Source organism: Rhinopithecus bieti, unplaced genomic scaffold (genome assembly GCF_001698545.2).
Source record: "Rhinopithecus bieti isolate Rb0 unplaced genomic scaffold, ASM169854v2 scaffold_15283, whole genome shotgun sequence".
NCBI classification, from domain to species: Eukaryota; Metazoa; Chordata; class Mammalia; order Primates; family Cercopithecidae; genus Rhinopithecus; species Rhinopithecus bieti.
This window is the reverse complement of record NW_016808172.1, coordinates 412,654-430,172: the sequence shown is the minus strand read 5'-3', so window position 1 is coordinate 430,172 and position 17,519 is coordinate 412,654. Positions and strand designations below refer to the sequence as shown.

The 17,519-nt window shown below is 55.2% G+C and overlaps 1 protein-coding gene across 1 annotated transcript in view; it reads right to left on the bottom strand.

Annotated features, from left to right (window-relative positions):
* ARID3A (AT-rich interaction domain 3A) overlaps nt 1-17,519 on the bottom strand; it is a 52,578-nt gene that overhangs the window by 8,928 nt on the left and 26,131 nt on the right. Inside the window, exons 3-7 of the mRNA XM_017885630.1 lie at nt 15,595-15,667; nt 10,515-10,698; nt 9,884-10,131; nt 8,102-8,398; nt 6,142-6,248 (exon numbers count right to left, since the gene is read on the bottom strand). Coding sequence (XP_017741119.1) covers nt 6,142-6,248; nt 8,102-8,398; nt 9,884-10,131; nt 10,515-10,698; nt 15,595-15,667 — 909 coding nt within the window. The remainder of the gene's footprint in view (nt 1-6,141; nt 6,249-8,101; nt 8,399-9,883; nt 10,132-10,514; nt 10,699-15,594; nt 15,668-17,519) is intronic.

The following is a 17,519-nucleotide window of genomic DNA, read 5'->3' as shown; positions in this document are numbered from 1 at the left end:
TCCCACAGCCTGACGGGAAAGTGAACCCAGACTCAGGGGCTCAGAAGCCTCCCAGCCCCCTCCCCCAGGGGTCTCCAAGGCAATGGCGGGAGGGTGGTTGGGAGCGGGGGGAGTTGGGGAGTCCCCTTTGTCACCGACCCCCCATGCCAGTGGCCTAACAGGGCTCCCAGGGCCCAATTAGAGACCCAGGCTTACCCTGGGAGTAGCTGAATTAATCCCCACCCCAAGAGAAATGAAAGCCCAGAGCTCCCGGGTAGGACATGACAGCCCCGCCCAACATCACCCAGCACCACGCGGGTCCAGCAAGGTCCCCAGACCCTGCCGCGTATTTCAGACCCGGCCTTTCTGCTCCAGCAGCTCCAGTCAAAATAACCCCCAGCTCAGCTGCGGTGACCCCACTTTCTTCTAGCCTGGGGGAGGGGCACTGACCCACAGGTTGGGGGGGCAGATGCCCAGAACTCGGGGAGCTTGCGGACCCGGCACAAAAGGCGTTGGGAGAAGAGGAAGGGACAGAGCGAGGAGCATGTTGGGGTGTGGGGGGGGTGTTCAGGACACCGGGGCCCTGAAATCCTTACCCTGAGCGAGGTCCGGCTTCGCCCCCACTCCCCAGTATTGATAGTCCCCAAAAGCAGCCCTTTCGGGCAAGAGAAGAATCGATGAGACAATGAGAGCCACATTCATCCCTGAGACAGGAGCCTGGGGGCTGCCACAATGAACCACCCCTGCCCCCCAGGTCCTTTTGCCAGCACTTGCTACTTTTTAGATAAGATTTCCAGGCCGGGCAGGCGCGGTGGCTCACGCCTGTAATCCCAGCACTTTGGGAGGCCGAGGCGGGCGGATCACCCGAGGTCAGGAGTTTGAGACCCGCCTGACCAACATGGTGAAACCCCGTCTCTACTAAAAATACAAAAATTAACCAGGCGTGGTGGCGAGTGCCTGCAGTCCCAGCTACGTGGGAGGCTGAGGCTGGAGAATCGCTTGAACCTGGGAGGTGCAGGTTGCAGTGAGCCGAGATCGTGCCACTGCAGTCACTCCAGCCTGGGCGACAAGAGCAAAATTCTGTCTCAAAAAAAAAAAAAGATTTCCAGGCCCCTGACTCGAGAACGCAGCAGACAAGCACGGCACAAGCAAAAGCAAAGTGGAATATCACAGTCAGCAAATCACTGTCACGGGGCCCCTGGCCCCTAGGACCCCAGCATGCACCCCCTGCCTCAGCCCGGCCCACAGCACCTGAGTTCATTGGCTCCGCAGCTCTAGCCCCAGGGATCCGATGTGCTGGGCTCACAGCTGCCCAAACGCACCCCCAGAACCGGACAAAGGGACCCAAATTGGTCATGGGAAAATAAAAGGTGAGTTTTTTTTTTTTTTTGATTTTTTTTCTTGCTTTTTCAAGACCAGTTTCCCTGAAGGAACACAAATATATAGCTATATAGATATATAGATATCCTTTTCCTAAGGTTTGATCCCCCCAAGAATAAAATAGAATATTTACACAACAAAACCCCTGAACCCTCTTAAAAACCCTACGGAGAAAAAAAAAAATTTCCCAAAGCAACAAGAAAAAAAAAATTCAGTGATCTTAGTTCAGGGGTCTCACTGGACACGAGAAGCTGGGAGTGGTGAGTGTGTGGGTGAATAGAAACTAAAAGAGAACCAAAGCAGACAAAAATGAAAACACACAGTGCAGGGATGTTTGAGGTAAATGGGATCGGCCCACGCTGCAGTGGGGCCGAACCAGACACCAGAGCCTTCGGTCCATCAGGGCTGCTGGATTGCCCTGAGAAACGTCTGCCTCTTTCTGTTTTTCTGATGGATTTCCTTTGCTGTTCTCACAATTCATCTCTCTGAATGTCCAAAACCTGAGAAATTCAAGTGTTCCTTGGTTTTCCCCTGTTTTATTAAATTTTCTTTATATATATACGTATATATATATATTTTTTTTCTCTTCTTTTTGGCGTCAGCTGTGGCTCCTTTCTGGATATCTTCCCTCCCCACCCGTATCTTCCGCCATCCTGGCCCCTGTGTGGCCCACCTGGACCCCCCCTGCCCAGGCCGGCGGGCTCCGGGGTGGGTGGCGGGTGGGGAGTGATGCGGTTAAGGCAACGAGTTATTTGAGGTAGATGTGGAAGGTCCAGACAGCCCTGCTGGCCCGGCCTGGCCACCGCTGGTTCCGGTGTTTCCTCCCCGGCTGCCTGCGTTGCTGCTGCTGCCGCCACCACCACCTTTGTTGGAAGCAGAGGGTGGCGTGGGGGCCGGCGGCTGAGCAAACAGAACTCCTAAGGCAAGAACAGAAGACATATGCCATGCAGAGTTTAAGAAGACGCGAGGCGGGCCACAAGGGAGACCCAACGGGGTACTCCGGGACATAAACTTCTCTCACTCTGTCCCCCAGGCTGGAGTGCAGTGGTGCCATCAGAGCTCACTGCAGCCTCAACCTCATGGGCTCAAGTGATCCTCCCAGCTCAGCCTCCCAAGTAGCTGAGACCACAGGGGCGTGCTACCACATTTGGCTGATTTTTTATTTATTTTATTTTTTTGGAGATGGAGTCTCACTGTGTCTCCCAGACTGGAGTGCAGTGGCGCAATCTCAGCTCACTGCAAGCTCCACCTCCTGGGTCCACGCCATTCTCCTGCCTCAGCCTCCCGAGTAGCTGGGACTACAGCCGCCCGCCACCTCACCCAGCTAATTTTTTTGTATTTTTAGTAAAGACAGGGTTTCACCGTGTTAGCCAGGATGGTCTTGATCTCCTGAACTCGTGATCTGCCTGCCTCGGCTTCCCAAAGTGCTAGGATTACAGGCGTGAATCACCACGCCCGGCCTTGTTTTTTTTTTGAGATGGTGTCTCACTCTGTCACCCAGACTGCACTGCAGTGGTGCGATCTCGGCTCACTGCAACCTCCACCTCCTGGGTTCAAGCAGTTTTCCTGTCTCACCCTCCTGAGTAGCTGGACTAATGACAGGCGCCCACCACCACACCGGCTAACTTTTGTATTTTTAGTACAGATAGAGTTTCACTATGTTGGCCAGGCTGGTCTCCAACTCCTGACCTCAGGTGATCCACCCACCTCGGCCTCCCAGAGTGCTGGGATTATAGGCGTGAGCGACCGTGGCTGGCAATTTTTTATTTTTTGTAGAGATGGGCTCTCAATATGTTGCCCAGGCTGGTCTCAAGTTCCTGGCCTCAAGCAATTCTCCTACCTCTGACTCCCAAAGTGCTGGGATTCCCCACTGTGTCTGCTCACTCGTATATTACACACGTGCATAATCCACACATATACATCAGCGTGTACACAGCTCGTGCAGGGAGAACCCTGATGCCCATGGTTTGTTGACATGGGGTTGCGGGACCCCTAGCACACAGATGGCCTTCTCCCCTGTAAGATTCAATATGAATGTACACGTTTTGCATCTAATTTCAGGAGGGCATGGACCCCTCAAAATCCATCTGTGGACCTGTGAGGACACCACTGACCTCAGCTCAGCCTCTGCTCTGACCAGTCAGGGCTCCTGCAACCAGGCTGCTCTGTGTCAGCAGCGCCACCTGGTGGCCGCTATAAGCCATGGGCCTGACTCCACTTCAAGAAAAACTGTTCATTTACTTACGTTCTTTTGTCCAGATGGGGTCTCCTGTGTTGCCCAGGCTGGCCTCAAGCAAACCTCTGTCCTCAGCCTCACAGTGTTGGGATTACAGGCATGAGCCACGGCCCCTGGTCTGACTCCACTTTTTTAATTCTTTTTTTTTTCTTTCTCTGAGACAAAGTCTCGCTCCGTCATGCAGACTGGAGTGCACTGGTGTGATCTCGGCTCACTGCAACCTTCACCTCACGGGTTCAAGCAATTCTCCTGCCTCAGTCTCCCAAGCAGCTGGGATTATAGGCGCACACCAGCACCCCTGGATGATTTTTGTATTTTTAGGGGAGATGGGGTTTCACCATGTTGAGGCTTGGTCTTGAACTCCTGACCGTCGTGATCCCACCCACCTCAGCCTCCCAAAGTTCTGGGATTACAGGCATGAGCTACTATCCCTGGCAATTTAAATTCATTTATTAATAAAAAAAAAAAAAATAATATATATATATATATTATATATATATATATGTATATATAGCCACAAAAAAAAAAACAAAAACAAAAACACACAAAAAAAAACAGTAATTGCAGCACTTTGGGAGCCGAGGAGTGGACATCTGAGGTCAAAGACCAGCCTGGCCAACATGAAAAACACACAATATACAATACATCTGTAAACAAAAAAATTAGCCGGGCGATGGAGTGGACAACACACCTAGTAAGTACCACTAAATCAGAAAGAGGCAGAAAATCACTTGAAACCCAGAGGCACAGATTAGCAGTGAATCACCAGATTAGACAACCACTCAAGGGCACTCCACCGCCTGGGTGGCAGGACCAGAGCACCCATCTCAAAAAAAAAAGAAGAAGAGAGGAGAGAGAGAGACAGGATCCTCTTTCTACCCAGGCTGGAGTACATGGCGTGATCTCAGCCTCACTGGCAACCTCCACCTCCTGGGCTCAAGTGTTCTTCCCCCCTCAGCCTCCAGAGTAGCTGGGGATCATAGCTGCGCGCCACCACGCCCGGCTAATTTTTTTGTATTTTTAGGAGAGATGGGGGTCTCACTATGTTTGCCCAGGCTGGTCTCAAACCCTGGGCTCAAGTGATCCTCCCGTGTTAGCCTCGAAAGTGCTGGGACTATAGATAGCTGTAGCACGTGCACCCAGCCTAGAATTAAATTGTTTTTGTCACCTTCATTACCCTGATGTGATTATTAGGCATTGGAATGCCGTATCAAAACATCCCATAAAACCCATGAATTATATATACCTGCTATGTACTCACAAAAATTAAAATTAACAAAATAAAAATTCCATTAGGCACCGGGCGCAGTGCTCAAGCCGTAATCCCAGCAATTTGGAGGCCCGAGACGGGCGGATCACGAGGTCAGGAATTCGAGACCATCCTGGCTAACCGGTGGAACCGCCGTCTCTACTAAAGAATACACAAAACTAGCCGGCGAGGTGGTGGGCCGCTTGTAGTCCCATGCTACGCGGGAGGCTGGGCAGGAGCGAATGGCATAAAACCGCGAGGAGGAGCTTGGCAGTGAGCTGAGATCCGGCCACTGTCACTCTAGCCTGGGTGACAGAGCCGACTCCTCTCAAAAAAAAAAAAAAGGCCGGGTGCGGTGGCTCAACCTGTAATCCCAAGCCACTTTGGGAGGCCGAGACGGGCGGATCACAAAGTTAGGAGATCAAGACCATCCTGGCTAATACGCTGGAAACCCCGTCTCCTACTAAAAAAATACAAAAACTAAGCCATGCGAGGTGGCGGCCGCCTGTAGTCCCAGCTACTTGGGAGGCGGAGCAGGAGAATGGTGTAAACCCGGGAGGGTCCGGAGCTTGCAGTGAGCTGAGATCGGCCACTGCCCACTCCAGCCCTGGGCGACAGAGCAAGACTCCGTCCTAAAAAAAAAAAAAAAAAAAAAAAAAAAAAAAAAAAAAAAAATTCATTAAAGATTTTTTTTCAAGAGACAAGGGTCATTGTCTGTGGCCCCAGGCTGGAGGCATGGTGATCATCACAGCTCGCTGCAGCCTCCAACGCTCTACCCCTGGGGTTCAATTCCTTTGCTCCCTCAGCCTCCGAAAATGCTGGGAATCGCTGGTGTGTGGTGGCTCGCGCCTGAATCCCAGCACTTTTGGGAGGCCAGGCAGGAAGATTGCGTGAGCCCAGGAATTCAAGACCGGTCTGAGCAACAAAGCAATTAAAATTTAAAGAGCAACAACAAATTAAAAAATTAACCAAGGTTGCTGGTGCATGTCTTGTGCAAGACTCGTCTTATAAAAATAAATAAATAAAATATAATAAACTAGGAATAGTGATCCATCCCAGCGTCAAACTGATTTATGTATCTGTGGATGACCCCTCTGGCTGAGCGCGGCACCAGGTGAACGATGGTATCCTCCCTCTCCATCAGCACCTTGACTGTTTCCACCAGCAAATACCCTGGGCCGTGCCCTGCTTGCCGCACACCTGGTTCAAGCAGTTCCGACCAGGCGCAACTCAGGGGTCCTGGTTCATGGTGGAAGAGGGACAGGTCCAGGCAGCACATGGCCTCAGGGGTCCCTACCCTGTGTAAATGATGCCCATTTGATCCCCTACAGACATGCTGATGCTGTTGCTGCCATTGGTGCCTGTTCAGGTTCCACGAGGCAGAGTCCTGCGGGCTCTCAGAGGCTGTGGGAAGAATAAATGCATTTTTTTTTCTCTTTTTTTTGAGACGGAGTCCTTGCTCCTGTCGTCCAGGAGCGGAGTGCAGTGCGCGATCTCAGCTCACTTGCACCTCTACCTTCCGGGTTCAAACGATTCTCCTGCCTCAGGCCTCCCTGATAGCTGGACTACAGGCACCCACCACACATCTCGACTAATTTTTTTTTTAGTATTTTTAGTAAGAGACGGGTTTTCAGCCATGTTAACCAGGATGGCTCAATCCTCTGACCTCATGATCCACGCATACTCAGCCTCCCATAGTGCTGGGATTACAGGCGTGAGCCACCACGCTCGGCAAAACGTCGCCATTTTCCTGATCATAAAGACACCTGTGCATGTTCTGTTTTCTGTCTCCTTGCCAACTAGATTTTAGCTTTACAAGGTGTAGACAGTGTTCTCACACTCATGCTGGCACAGTGCACACAGTTAGGGGCTCAATAATTTATTTGTTCAATAAGTGTATTTGTCCTACTACTCTACTCTTGGGTTTTTTTTTTTTTTTTTTTTGAGACGGAGTCTCACTCTGTTGCCAGGATGGAGTGAGTGGCCGGATCTCAGCTCACTGCCAAGCTCCGCCTCCCAGGTTTACACCATTCCCCCTGCTCAGCCTTTCCCGAGTAGCTGGGGACTACAGGAGCCCGCCACCCTCGCATGGCTAGTTTTTTGTAATTTTTTAGTAGAGATGGGGTTTCACCGTGTTAGCCAGGATGGTCTCGACTCTTGACTCATGATCCCCATCTCGAGCCTCCCAAAGTGCTGGGATTACAGGCTTGAGCCACCGCGCCCGGCCTGCTTTTTTTTTTAACCTTGTTTTTGAGACCAGTCTTGCTCTGTCACACCAGGCTGGAGTGCAGTGGTGCAATCTGGCTCACTGCGCCTAGCCTCGACCTCCTGGGCTCAAGTGATCCTCCCACCTCAGCCTCCCGAGTAGCTGGGGCTACAGGAGCATGCCACCACACCCAGCTAATTTTTGTAGAGATGGTGTCTCACTGTGTTGCTCAGGCTGATCTCAAATTCCTGGTCTCAAGCAATCCTCTCATTTCAGCCTCCCAAAATGCTGTGATTATGGGCGTGAGCCACTGTGCCCAGCCAGTTTTTTTTTTTTTTTTTTTTTTTTTGAGATGGAGTTTCACTCTTGTTGCCCAGGCTGGAGTGCAGTGGCGTTATCTCGGCTCACTGCAACCTCCACCTCCAGGTTCAAGTGATGCTCCTGCCTCAGCCTCCCAAGTAGCTGGGACTACAGGGGTGCGCTGCCATGCCTGGCTAATTTTTTGTATTTTTAGTAGAGACGGGGTTTCTCCATGTTGCCCAGGCTGGTGTTGAAATCCTGACCTCAGGTGATCCGCCCGCCTCGGCCTCCCAAAGTGTTAAAATTACAGGCATGAGCCACCATGTCCAGTCCCCCGGTACCCCCCGTTTTTGCTTTTTTCTTTGAGATGGAGTCTCACTCTGTTGTCCAGGCTGGAGTACAATGGTATGATATCTCAGCTCAATGCAACCTCCGCCGCCTGGGTTCAACTGATTCTCCTGAGTCTCCTGAGTAGCTCAGATTACAGGCACCCACCACCACTCAGGTAACTTTTGTATTTTTAGTAGAGATGGGGTTTCACCATGTTGGCCAGGCTGGTCTCAAACTCCTGACCTCAAGTGATCCACCCACCTTGGCCTCCCAAAGTGCTGGGACTATAGGTGCAAGCCACTGCACCCGGCCTCTTTTTTTTCTTATTGATTTGTTGGCACTCTTTACATATGGAGGTGCCAAGGCCCTCACTGTGTGACACAACCAGGAAGCACAGCGGGTCTGGGCACCAGGGCAGTACCTTGGCTGTTGATCCGAATGCTCATGGGCAGCTGGGCCGCCATGGCCAGGAAGTTCTGCTGGAGTGCCCGCTGCATCAGCCGTTGCTGCTCATCAGCCACCAGGGCCATCTTCTTCTCAGGAGGCTCCGCAGACTCCAGCTTCTCCCGCAGCTGTTCCAGGGCGGCTGCCTGTGCGGCCACAGCTGCTTGGGCGGCTGCTGCTTGCACAGCTGCTGCCTGGGCTGCCACCACAGGGTGGCCTGCCAGGGAGACAGGCAGGCGGCCAGGGACCGTGATGGGGATGGCTGAGTCCTCCTCTAGGTAGGAAAGAAGGGGAATTTGTGGCCAGGAGGGGCTGGGGACTGCCTTCCACTTGAGGCAGGAACATGCACCTTCTTTTTTTTTTTCTTTGAGACAGAGTCTTGCTCTGTTGCTTAGGCTGGAGGGCAGTGGTGTGATTTCAGCTCACTGCAACCTCCGCCTCCCAGGCTCAGGTGATTCTCCTGCCTCAGTCTCCCGAGTAGCTGGGATTACAGGCGCCCACCACCACACTCAGCTAATTTTTTTTTTTTTTTTTTTGAGACGGAGTCTCACTGTGTCGCCGAGGCTGGAATGCAGTGACGTGACCTCGGCTCAGTGCAACCTCTGCCACCTGGGTTCAAGTGATTCTCCTGTCTCAGCCTCCCAAGTAGCTGGGACTACAGGCAAACGCCACCACACCTGGCTAATTTCTGTATTTTTAGTAGAGACGGGGTTTCACCATATTGGTCAGGCTGGTCTCAAACTCCTGACCTCAAGTGATCTGCCTGCCTCAGCCTCTCAAAGTGCTGGGATTATAGGCTTGAGCCATTGTGCCTGGCCTAAAAAATTTTTTTTTAGATTGGGTCTCACTACTGTTGCCCAGGCTGTAGTGCAGTGGTGTAATCTCAGTTCACTGCAGCCTCGACCTCCTGGGTTCAACTAATCTGACCACTTCAGCCTCCTGGGTAGCTGGGACCACAGGTGCACGCTGCCACGCCCAGCTAATTTTTTTTTTTTTTGAGATGGGGTCTCACTATGTTGCCCAGATGAGAAATGGGAACTCAGACAGGCAAACCGAGGCTACGCTGCTGCGTGTGCTATTGGTACCTCTGTGTTATGGAGGGTACAGAGGCTCAGTGGGAGGGAAAACTGATCAACTGATGATGCCTGCCTCAGTGTAGACTGGAAAAACAGTGATCAATTAGTAATGTCTGCCTTGGCCACAGGACTGGAAACACAGATTGATTAGCAATGGCTGGCTGCCACCTGTGTGGGATTAGAAAAGCGGTGATGGAGGCCGGGCGCGGTGGCTCAAGCCTGTAATCCCAGCACTTTGGGAGGCCGAGACGGGCGGATCACGAGGTCAGGAGATCGAGACCATCCTGGCTAACACGGTGAAACCCTGTCTCTACTAAAAAATACAAAAAACTAGCCGGGCGAGGTGGCGGCGCCTGTAGTCCCAGCTACTCGGGAGGCTGAGGCAGGAGAATGGCGTAAACCCGGGAGGTGGAGCTTGCAGTGAGCTGAGATCCGGCCACTGCACTCCAGCCTGGGCGACAGAGCGAGACTCCGTCTCAAAAAAAAAAAAAAAAAAGAAAAGTGGTGATGGATTGGTAATGTCTGCCATGGGCAGAAGACTGGTAGATTGGAAGCCCTTTTCCATGCCAACTATAGGGTTTTTCATCCTGGTTACCCAGAGAGGGGAAGAGGTATCCCCCAAGGTCACCAGCCAGGCTGAAGCTCAGTTGGGAACACGCCCCAGGCCCCATGCAGGCCCTTACCTTTCTTGATCTTAGGGGCGGGGGTGATGGAGCTGCCGTTGGTGCTTGCGGCCAGGCCCAAGGAGGACACGGGCAGCTTGGGTGAGGAGAGCATGCCGTGCGCCCCACCTGGCGAGTAGGCAAAGAGGGAGCCCCCAAAGCTTTGGCGCCGGCCCTCCCGTCGGTTGCTGTCTATGGCTGCCTGGAGCTCATTGGGGTTACTGAGGCCCCGCTTCTCACACTCGTAGGGGTACAGGTACTTCATGTATCTGTGGGTGGGACGAGGGAAGAGGATGGCACCCAGATCACCCCTGTGGCTCCCTTTGACCTTCAGTACAAAGTAAACCCCACTGTGGCACCACCATCCCTGGCTCCTCCCTTGGACTTGCTCAGCAGCCCCCAGAGCCACTGGGCCTTCACCACGCTGTTCCCTCCATCTCAATGCTGTTCCTCGCAATGGCCCCTGATTGCATAACCCCAGAGCCTGTGTGGTCCTCGCACCCCTACCTGATGCTCTCAGGCCCTGGATGCACAGTGTGGCCCTGTGCCCTTTGCGGCTGCCCACCACCCCCTCCCTCTTCTGCAGGGAGCCACTTGCACTGGCTGCTCAGAGTGCCTTGGCCCAACCAGGGCACAGCCGCCCACCACTCACTGGGTCCGGAGGGTGAAGGCCGCACTGGTGATGGACGTGGGCAGGTTGAGGCCCTTGGTGATCTCGCGCCATAGCTTCTTGTTTATGACCTCCACGAGGCCGCCCTTCTCCGTCACCAGCACGTACAGCATGAACAGGTCAAGGACCTGTTTGGCCATGATGGGGATACGGTTCACAGGTGTCCCTGGGGGCAGGGGCGAGAGGGAGGTTGGGGGCCACCTGGGCACTGCAGGGAGCCGAGCGTCCCGGCCTCCACCCTCTCCACGCCAGGAGCACTCCCCGGCCAGGCTGTGACAACCACAGATGTCTCCAGACATTGCCCAGGGTCCTCTGTGGGTGCAGATCTTCCAGGTTGGAACCTGCTGCTCAAGAGGGCACTGAGGGGGGCAGCTCTGCCTCAGTTTACCCACCAGTAACCTGGGCTTAGGGACAGCGCAGCCCTCGGGAGGAGGGTTACTGAGAGGAGGGAGGTATGGGAGACGCCCGGATCTCTGTTATCCCCACCACGGCAGCTGCCAAAACAACTCCGCCCGGGTTTCCAGAGGCCTGTTCCCTCCACGCTGACAGGGACTCTGCAGCCTCAGGCCTGTTCGCGCTCCACGCTGAGCAGGGGACTCTGCATGCCCTCTAGGGCGCTGTTCCCTCCAGCGGCTGACAGGGCGATCTCCTGCAGGCCTGCGGCCTGTTCCCTCGCACGCTGACAGGGACCTCTGCAAGCCTCAGGCCTGTTCCCGTCCCCACGCTGACAGGGGACTCTGCAGGCCTCAGGCCTGTTCCCTCCACGCTGACAGGGAGCTCTGCCAGCCTCAGGCCTGTTCCCTCGCACTGCTGACAGGGACTCTGAAGGCCTCAGGCCCTGTTCCCTCCCACGCGACAGGGACTCTGCAGCCCTCCCCGAGGCAGGGGGCAAGGAGAGTAAAGCTTGGCATACCGGGTGTGGAGTTTGGAGAATGGAGGGCTGTGGGCTGGCCTAGGGAGGGGAAGGGGATGGGCTAGCCCCGGCATGGGGGGGTGGGCTAGCCCAGGAGGAGAGGGTTGTGGGCTATGCTATGCCAGGGTGGGAAAGGGGGAGGATCAGCTCAGGCAGGGGAAGGGCGGCGGGTGGGCTAGCGCAGGAAAAAGATGGGGCTGGGCTGACTCAGGTTCCTGCAACCTCCTCCTGGAGCTGGCTGAAGACAGGGCCCCTCCCCACCCTTCCAGCCCCACCCGCCCCCTCCAGGGCTCTCCCAGGCTGCCCCTGCACCGGGAGCCTCTGGCTTCAGATGTCAGCTCCACCTCTGCCCAGCCTCTCCCTGGCCTGACAGTAGGCAAGCCCCCACTTAAACCTCTCATTCAGTCAGTGAAATTCTGCACTTAGGAGATCAACTGTGTACTGTCTGTGGCCCCCGCTCCATGTTCTGCCTACGTGGGGTCCCGGCACCCAGCAGCATACAGTAGATGCTCAGTGAAGACCCGTGAGGGCAAGTGGCCCAGGCCACAGCTGCTGCCCAGTCACCATGGAGTGGGAGGGGACGCCCATCGCCCCGTTGGGGATGGGGACGTGGACATCGGTGTTCTGTGATGTGACTGGCTGGAGAGCCGGTGCAGCCCTGAGTGAGCGGCCAGCCCTCTGCCTGGACGAGGCCTGCCACCCCTGGGACCCCCAGAAGAAGCTTCCGGAACCACCCCCCACCACCCTCGGCCACTTCCAGGCCCTTCCCAGGTTGCAAAACCTCCAGTGAATGGAGGAGATCCTGGGTTGGAAGAAGGTGGGGCCTCAGACCCGACCCCACCTGAAACCCATTTTACAGCCTGAGCTAGAGGAACCAGGCAGGGTGTTAGCTGCACGATCAGCCCGGAAACCTGCCCAGAGCCTCCGCCCGGCCTCACTCGGGACACCAGTTCAGGCCTCAGAGTTTGCAAAGCAAAAGCAACGGCATCAGGCCAGGTGTGGTGACTCACGCCTGTCATCCCAGCACTTCAGTGGGCCAAGGCGGGAGGATCACCTGAGGTCAGGAGTTCGAGACCAGCCTGGCCAATATGGAGAAACCCCGTCTCTACTAAAAATACAAAAATTAGCTGGGTATGGTGGTGGGCACCTGTAATCCCAGCTGCTTGGGAGGGTGAGGCAGGAGAATTGCTTGAACCTGGGAGATGGAGGTTGCAGAGAGCCGAGACCCCACCATTGTACTCCAGCCTTGGCAACAAAAGCAAAACTCTGTCTCAAAAAAAAAAGGATTGGCAGCAGAGGGTTAGAGGATTGGTTCCCAGGGCCGCGCCCTGGCTCTGCAGTGGTGGGAGGAGGATGTTTACAGAAGCAGCTGGGAGCATCAGCAGGCCCAGATAAGGAAGGGCGGGGAGGTTGTCAGGGAACAGCAGGTCAGGTGGTCCAGAGGCTGCTGCTGAGGGGAGGGGGTGCGGTCAGGACCCCTCCCTCACTTCCAGCCCCCAGAGAATTCTGAGAAATTTAGTTGGAGGTTTTACTTTGTGATACAGGAAAAAAAAAAACATTCTTTCCCTCTGTCTGGAGTGAAGGAGAGGTAGATTGTGGCATCTAGGGTGACAGGCGAGTTCACCTGACAGATTCTCAGCTCCAAGGGTCCCCATTACAGAGCGGGAAGCTCCAGGAGGAAGGCAAGGAAGAGGGAGCTTTGAGGCTGGGTTTTGAGGGATGCATAGGAGCTCGCTGGCTCCTGTCCTATAGGAATTCCCAGTTTGGAGAGGGAGGTAAAGCTGGACACCAACCCTCACGGCCCCATGTGCCAGGAGCCTCCATCTCATCCACACTCATGAGCAGCCTACCATGCTTGCTTTGTTTGTTTGTTTGAGACAGGGGCTTATTCTGTCACCCAGGCTGAAGTGCAGTGATGCAATCATAGCTCAGGGCAGCCTCGACCTCCTGGGCTCAAGCAGTCCTCCCTCCTTGGCCTCCCAAGGTACTAGGATTACTGGCGTGAGCCACACCTCACCCAGCCTCACTGTGCTTTTTTTTTTTTTTTTTTTAAAGGCAGAGTCTTGCTCTGTCGCCCAGGCTGGAGTGCAGTGGTGCAATCTCAGCTCACTGTCATCTCTGCCTCCTGGATTCAAGCGATTCTCCTGCCTCAACCTCCCAAGTAGCTGGGATTACAGGTGCACACCACCATGCTCAGCCAATTTTTGTATTTTCAGTAGAGATGGGGGTTTCACCATGTTGGCCAGGCTGATCTCGAACTCCTGACCTCAAGTGATCCACCTGCCTCGGTCCCCCAAAATGCTGGGATTACAGGCGTGAGCCACGACACCCAGCCTCACTGTGCTTTCTTTCTTTCTTTTTTTTTTTTTTTGAGATGGAGTCTCGCTCTGTCACCCAGGCTGGAGTGCAGTGGCCGGATCTCAGCTCGCTGCAAGCTCCACCTCCCGGGTTCACGCCATTCTCCCGCTTCAGCCTCCGGAGTAGCTGGGACTACAGGCGCCCGCCACCACACCCGGCTAGTTTTTTGTATTGTTTAGTAGAGACGGGGTTTCACTGTGTTAGTCAGGATGGCCTCGATCTCCTGACCTCGTGATCCGCCCGTCTCGGCCTCCCAAAGTGCTGGGATTACAGGCTTGAGCCACTGCGCCCGGCCCACCGTGCTTTCTAAGTACCCCCATGACACCAGGCATGGGTAACAGCAACACGGGTTAGCTTTGGACCCAGGTGCTTGGAGCCCCACAGCAGAGTGGTCAGGGCTGAGCAGGTGTGAACGGGATGATAAAGAGTCACGGGGAGGATCTGTCCAGCCTCATGGGGGGCAGTGGGCCTGGTCAAGGCTGGGCTTGGAGGATAACACAGGAGAGGCCCCCGCCCAGGTCCCAGGTCTGGATCCTCTGTTCCCAGCACAGGAGGGGTTAACTCGGAGGCTGCTGGGCAGTGTGGGCTGGGGGCTCACAGCCCTCCTCCTTCTCCTTCCCTTCCTGGCGGGCGGCTGGCAGTGGCGGGTCTGGGGCCTGTGTTTACAGAAGCCAGGGGAGGGGTGGGCGGAGGCTGGGACACAGCGGCCCCTACGACGGCCCCCGGCATGGCCCCAAGTGTAGGGACAGAGCCCTCTGCCCCACCCCTTCCTGCCTCTTTGGACCCTGAGACCTCCTCCCCCGTCTGAACAGTGGGGTCTGAACAGTGAGGACCGGAGCTAGCTCCCTGCCCTAGAGGAGTGTCCAGGGGATTGGGGCAGCTCCTACCTGGCGGCAGACGCTCTTAGCCACTCTCTGGCCAACGAGGACTTAGAGGCGAGACGGAAACCCTGGCCACACTCGCTTTGCCCCGTGGTTGCTCTAAGCTGGGGTGAGGCCTGGGAATGGCCGCTGGGGATATTCTGGCTACCCTTGGTGGTCTTGAGTCTCTTATGTCTGGACCTCAGTTTCCCCACCTGGACACCAGCCCAGACCTGCCCTCCCCAGGCCAGGAGACTTCAGGGGCACAGAGCAGTGTACAAGCGGCCAAGGCCTGATATACCGTGGGTGCCCAATAAGTGCGCACAGTAAACAGCAGCCCTGCTCTCAGCACGTCTGGGGTACCCGCTGGCCACTGAGTTTTGGGCAGGGACTGTTTGTGGCCCATTTTTACAGATGGGGAAACTGAGGCCCTCGTGGGAGGAGGGGAGGGGCCGGGACTCAAATGCCATGAGATCATTAGACTCTAAGTCACCTCACGGCGGGCTGGGGGCTTTTGTCCTGCCGCACCTGCACCCACTGGCCAGCCTGGATCTGACCCCACTCCCCAAACACAGAGGCTGGCACCACTCCCCCAGTACCCAGTAGCGGGGACCCCCACTTCCCTGCACCCTGGATGCCAAGGAGACGGCCTGGACTGTCTGTTCTGGGTTGGGGCCCTGAGACTGCCCTGCCCCCCACCAGGGGGCCTACCCCTTAAACTCACACGCGTGCCTCCCGCATCAAACCCCCATGGCAGGATGTGCTTCCCCTCAAGACATCCCTGAAGTCCCTCCTGATTTAGGAGCCTCGGATGCCTCCAGCCACGGGGAGCTCACTACCACCCCAACATACCTGGAGCCAATAAGGACCCTCCTATGGCCCCGTTTCTGTGACCTCCCTCTGGGGGGGGGGGTGAGAACAGAGGGCTCACCTCGCTTCTGCATGAAGCTGAACAAGTCATCCAAGAATTCCTTCCTCTTGGGGTCCCCGTCGAGTTCGTAGAGCTGCGAGGGGGGAGAGGGGATGGGTTAGTTGGTGCCAGAGCTCAGGTGTGGGAACCATGTCTCCCCTGCGCTGGAGGCCAGGCCAGGAGGACAGGAGCAGGGGTTGCCACCCCTAGGACCCCCGAGCCGCTGCCAGAGCCGAAACAGAGCCTGAGGCCCCGCTGGGCAGGTGAAGAACCACAAGGCTGCGCGACAGAAATGCTGGTGAACGAGCTTCCCAGAGGGGCTGCAAGGAGGCCCCAGAAACCAGGCGGCCTGGGATGACAGACGGTGTCCTCTCCGGTTCCAGGGGCCCGGGAACCCCAGATCAAGGTGCGTCCTGGCTTGTGTCCACAGCGCTCCAGTCTCTGCCTCCGTCTCCACAAGACCCTCTCCCCGTCTCTCTTTCCTCTTTTCAGGACACCAGCCTGCTGGCTTTAGGGCCACCTCATCTCAAATCGATCCTCAACTCCCTACAGCCACACGTTGCAGCTTAAAACAACAGAAATCTATTCTCCCGCAGTCCTGGAGCCCAGGAGTCCAAAACCAATTTCTCTGCAAGGTGGCGGCTCACGCCTGTAATCCCAGCATTTTGTAGGGCAGGTGAATGGCTTGAGTCCAGGAATTCAAGACCAGCCTGGGCAACACAGTGAGACCCCATCTCTACAATAAAATACAAAAAGTTACCCAGGCGGGGTGGCTCGTGCCTATCGTCCCAGCTACTTGGGAGGCTGAGGTGGGAGGATTGCTTGAGCCTGGGCAGTGGAAGCTGCAGTGAGCCGAGACCACCACTGCACTCCAGCCTGGGTGACAGAACACGACCCTGTCTCTAAAAACAAAACAAAACAAAACAAAAGGTGTGTTTGCAGGGCTGCATTCCCTCCGAAGTTTCCAAAGAAGAAACCTTCCTGCCTCTCACAGCTTCTGGGGGCTCCAGGTTCCTGGGCTTGTGGCCGTGTCACTCCAGCCCCTGCCTCTGTCTTCGTGCAGGACGCGTCCTGATAAATGTGTCTGTTGGTGATTTCGTCAGTGTGAACATCAAAGACTGAGTCACACGCACCTCACGGGTGGGGCCTCCCACATACCCAGGCACAGGCACAGCCCAGCCAGCGCTCCTGGAACACAAATCTGTGGCTGTCCTGGGTCCTGCAGGCAACGGCAAGGCGACGGTGAGTGTTTGTGCCTCTAACACAGCTGAACACAGAAAAGGTGCACAAGGAATATGGAATTCTAATCTTGTGGGACCACCGTTTTATCTGCGGTCTGAGGCTGACCTCACGTCAGCACGTGATTGTACTTCAGTAAGGTCTCCCGTTTCCAAATGAGGTCCCGTCGCAAATACTGGGGGTCCAGTGCTTGAACCTATCCTTTTTCTTTTCTTTCTTCTTTTTTTTTTTTTTTTTTGAGCCAGAGTCTCTCTCTGTCCCCAAAGCTGGAGTGCTGTGGCGCCATCTCGGCTCACTGCAGCCTCCACCTCCCGGGTTCATGCCATTCTCCTGCCTCAGCCTCCGGAGTAGCTGGGACCACAGGCGCCCACCACCACGCCCGGCTAATTTTGTACTTTTAGTAAAGGCAGAGTTTCACCATGTTGGCCAGGATGGTCTCCTGACCTTGTGATCCAACCGCCTCGGCCTCCCAAAGTGCTGGGATTACAGGAGTGAGCCACTGCACTCGGCCTTTTTTTTTTTAATTTTAATTTTTATTATTATTTTTTTGACATGGAGTCTCACTCTCTTGGCCAGGCTGGAGTGCAGTGGTGCAATCTTGGCCTCCCAGGCTCAAGCAATTCTCCCCCCTCGGCCTCCTCAGTAGCTGGGATTACAGGCACCTGCCACCGCACCTGGCTAATTTTTGTATTTTTTGGTAGAGACAG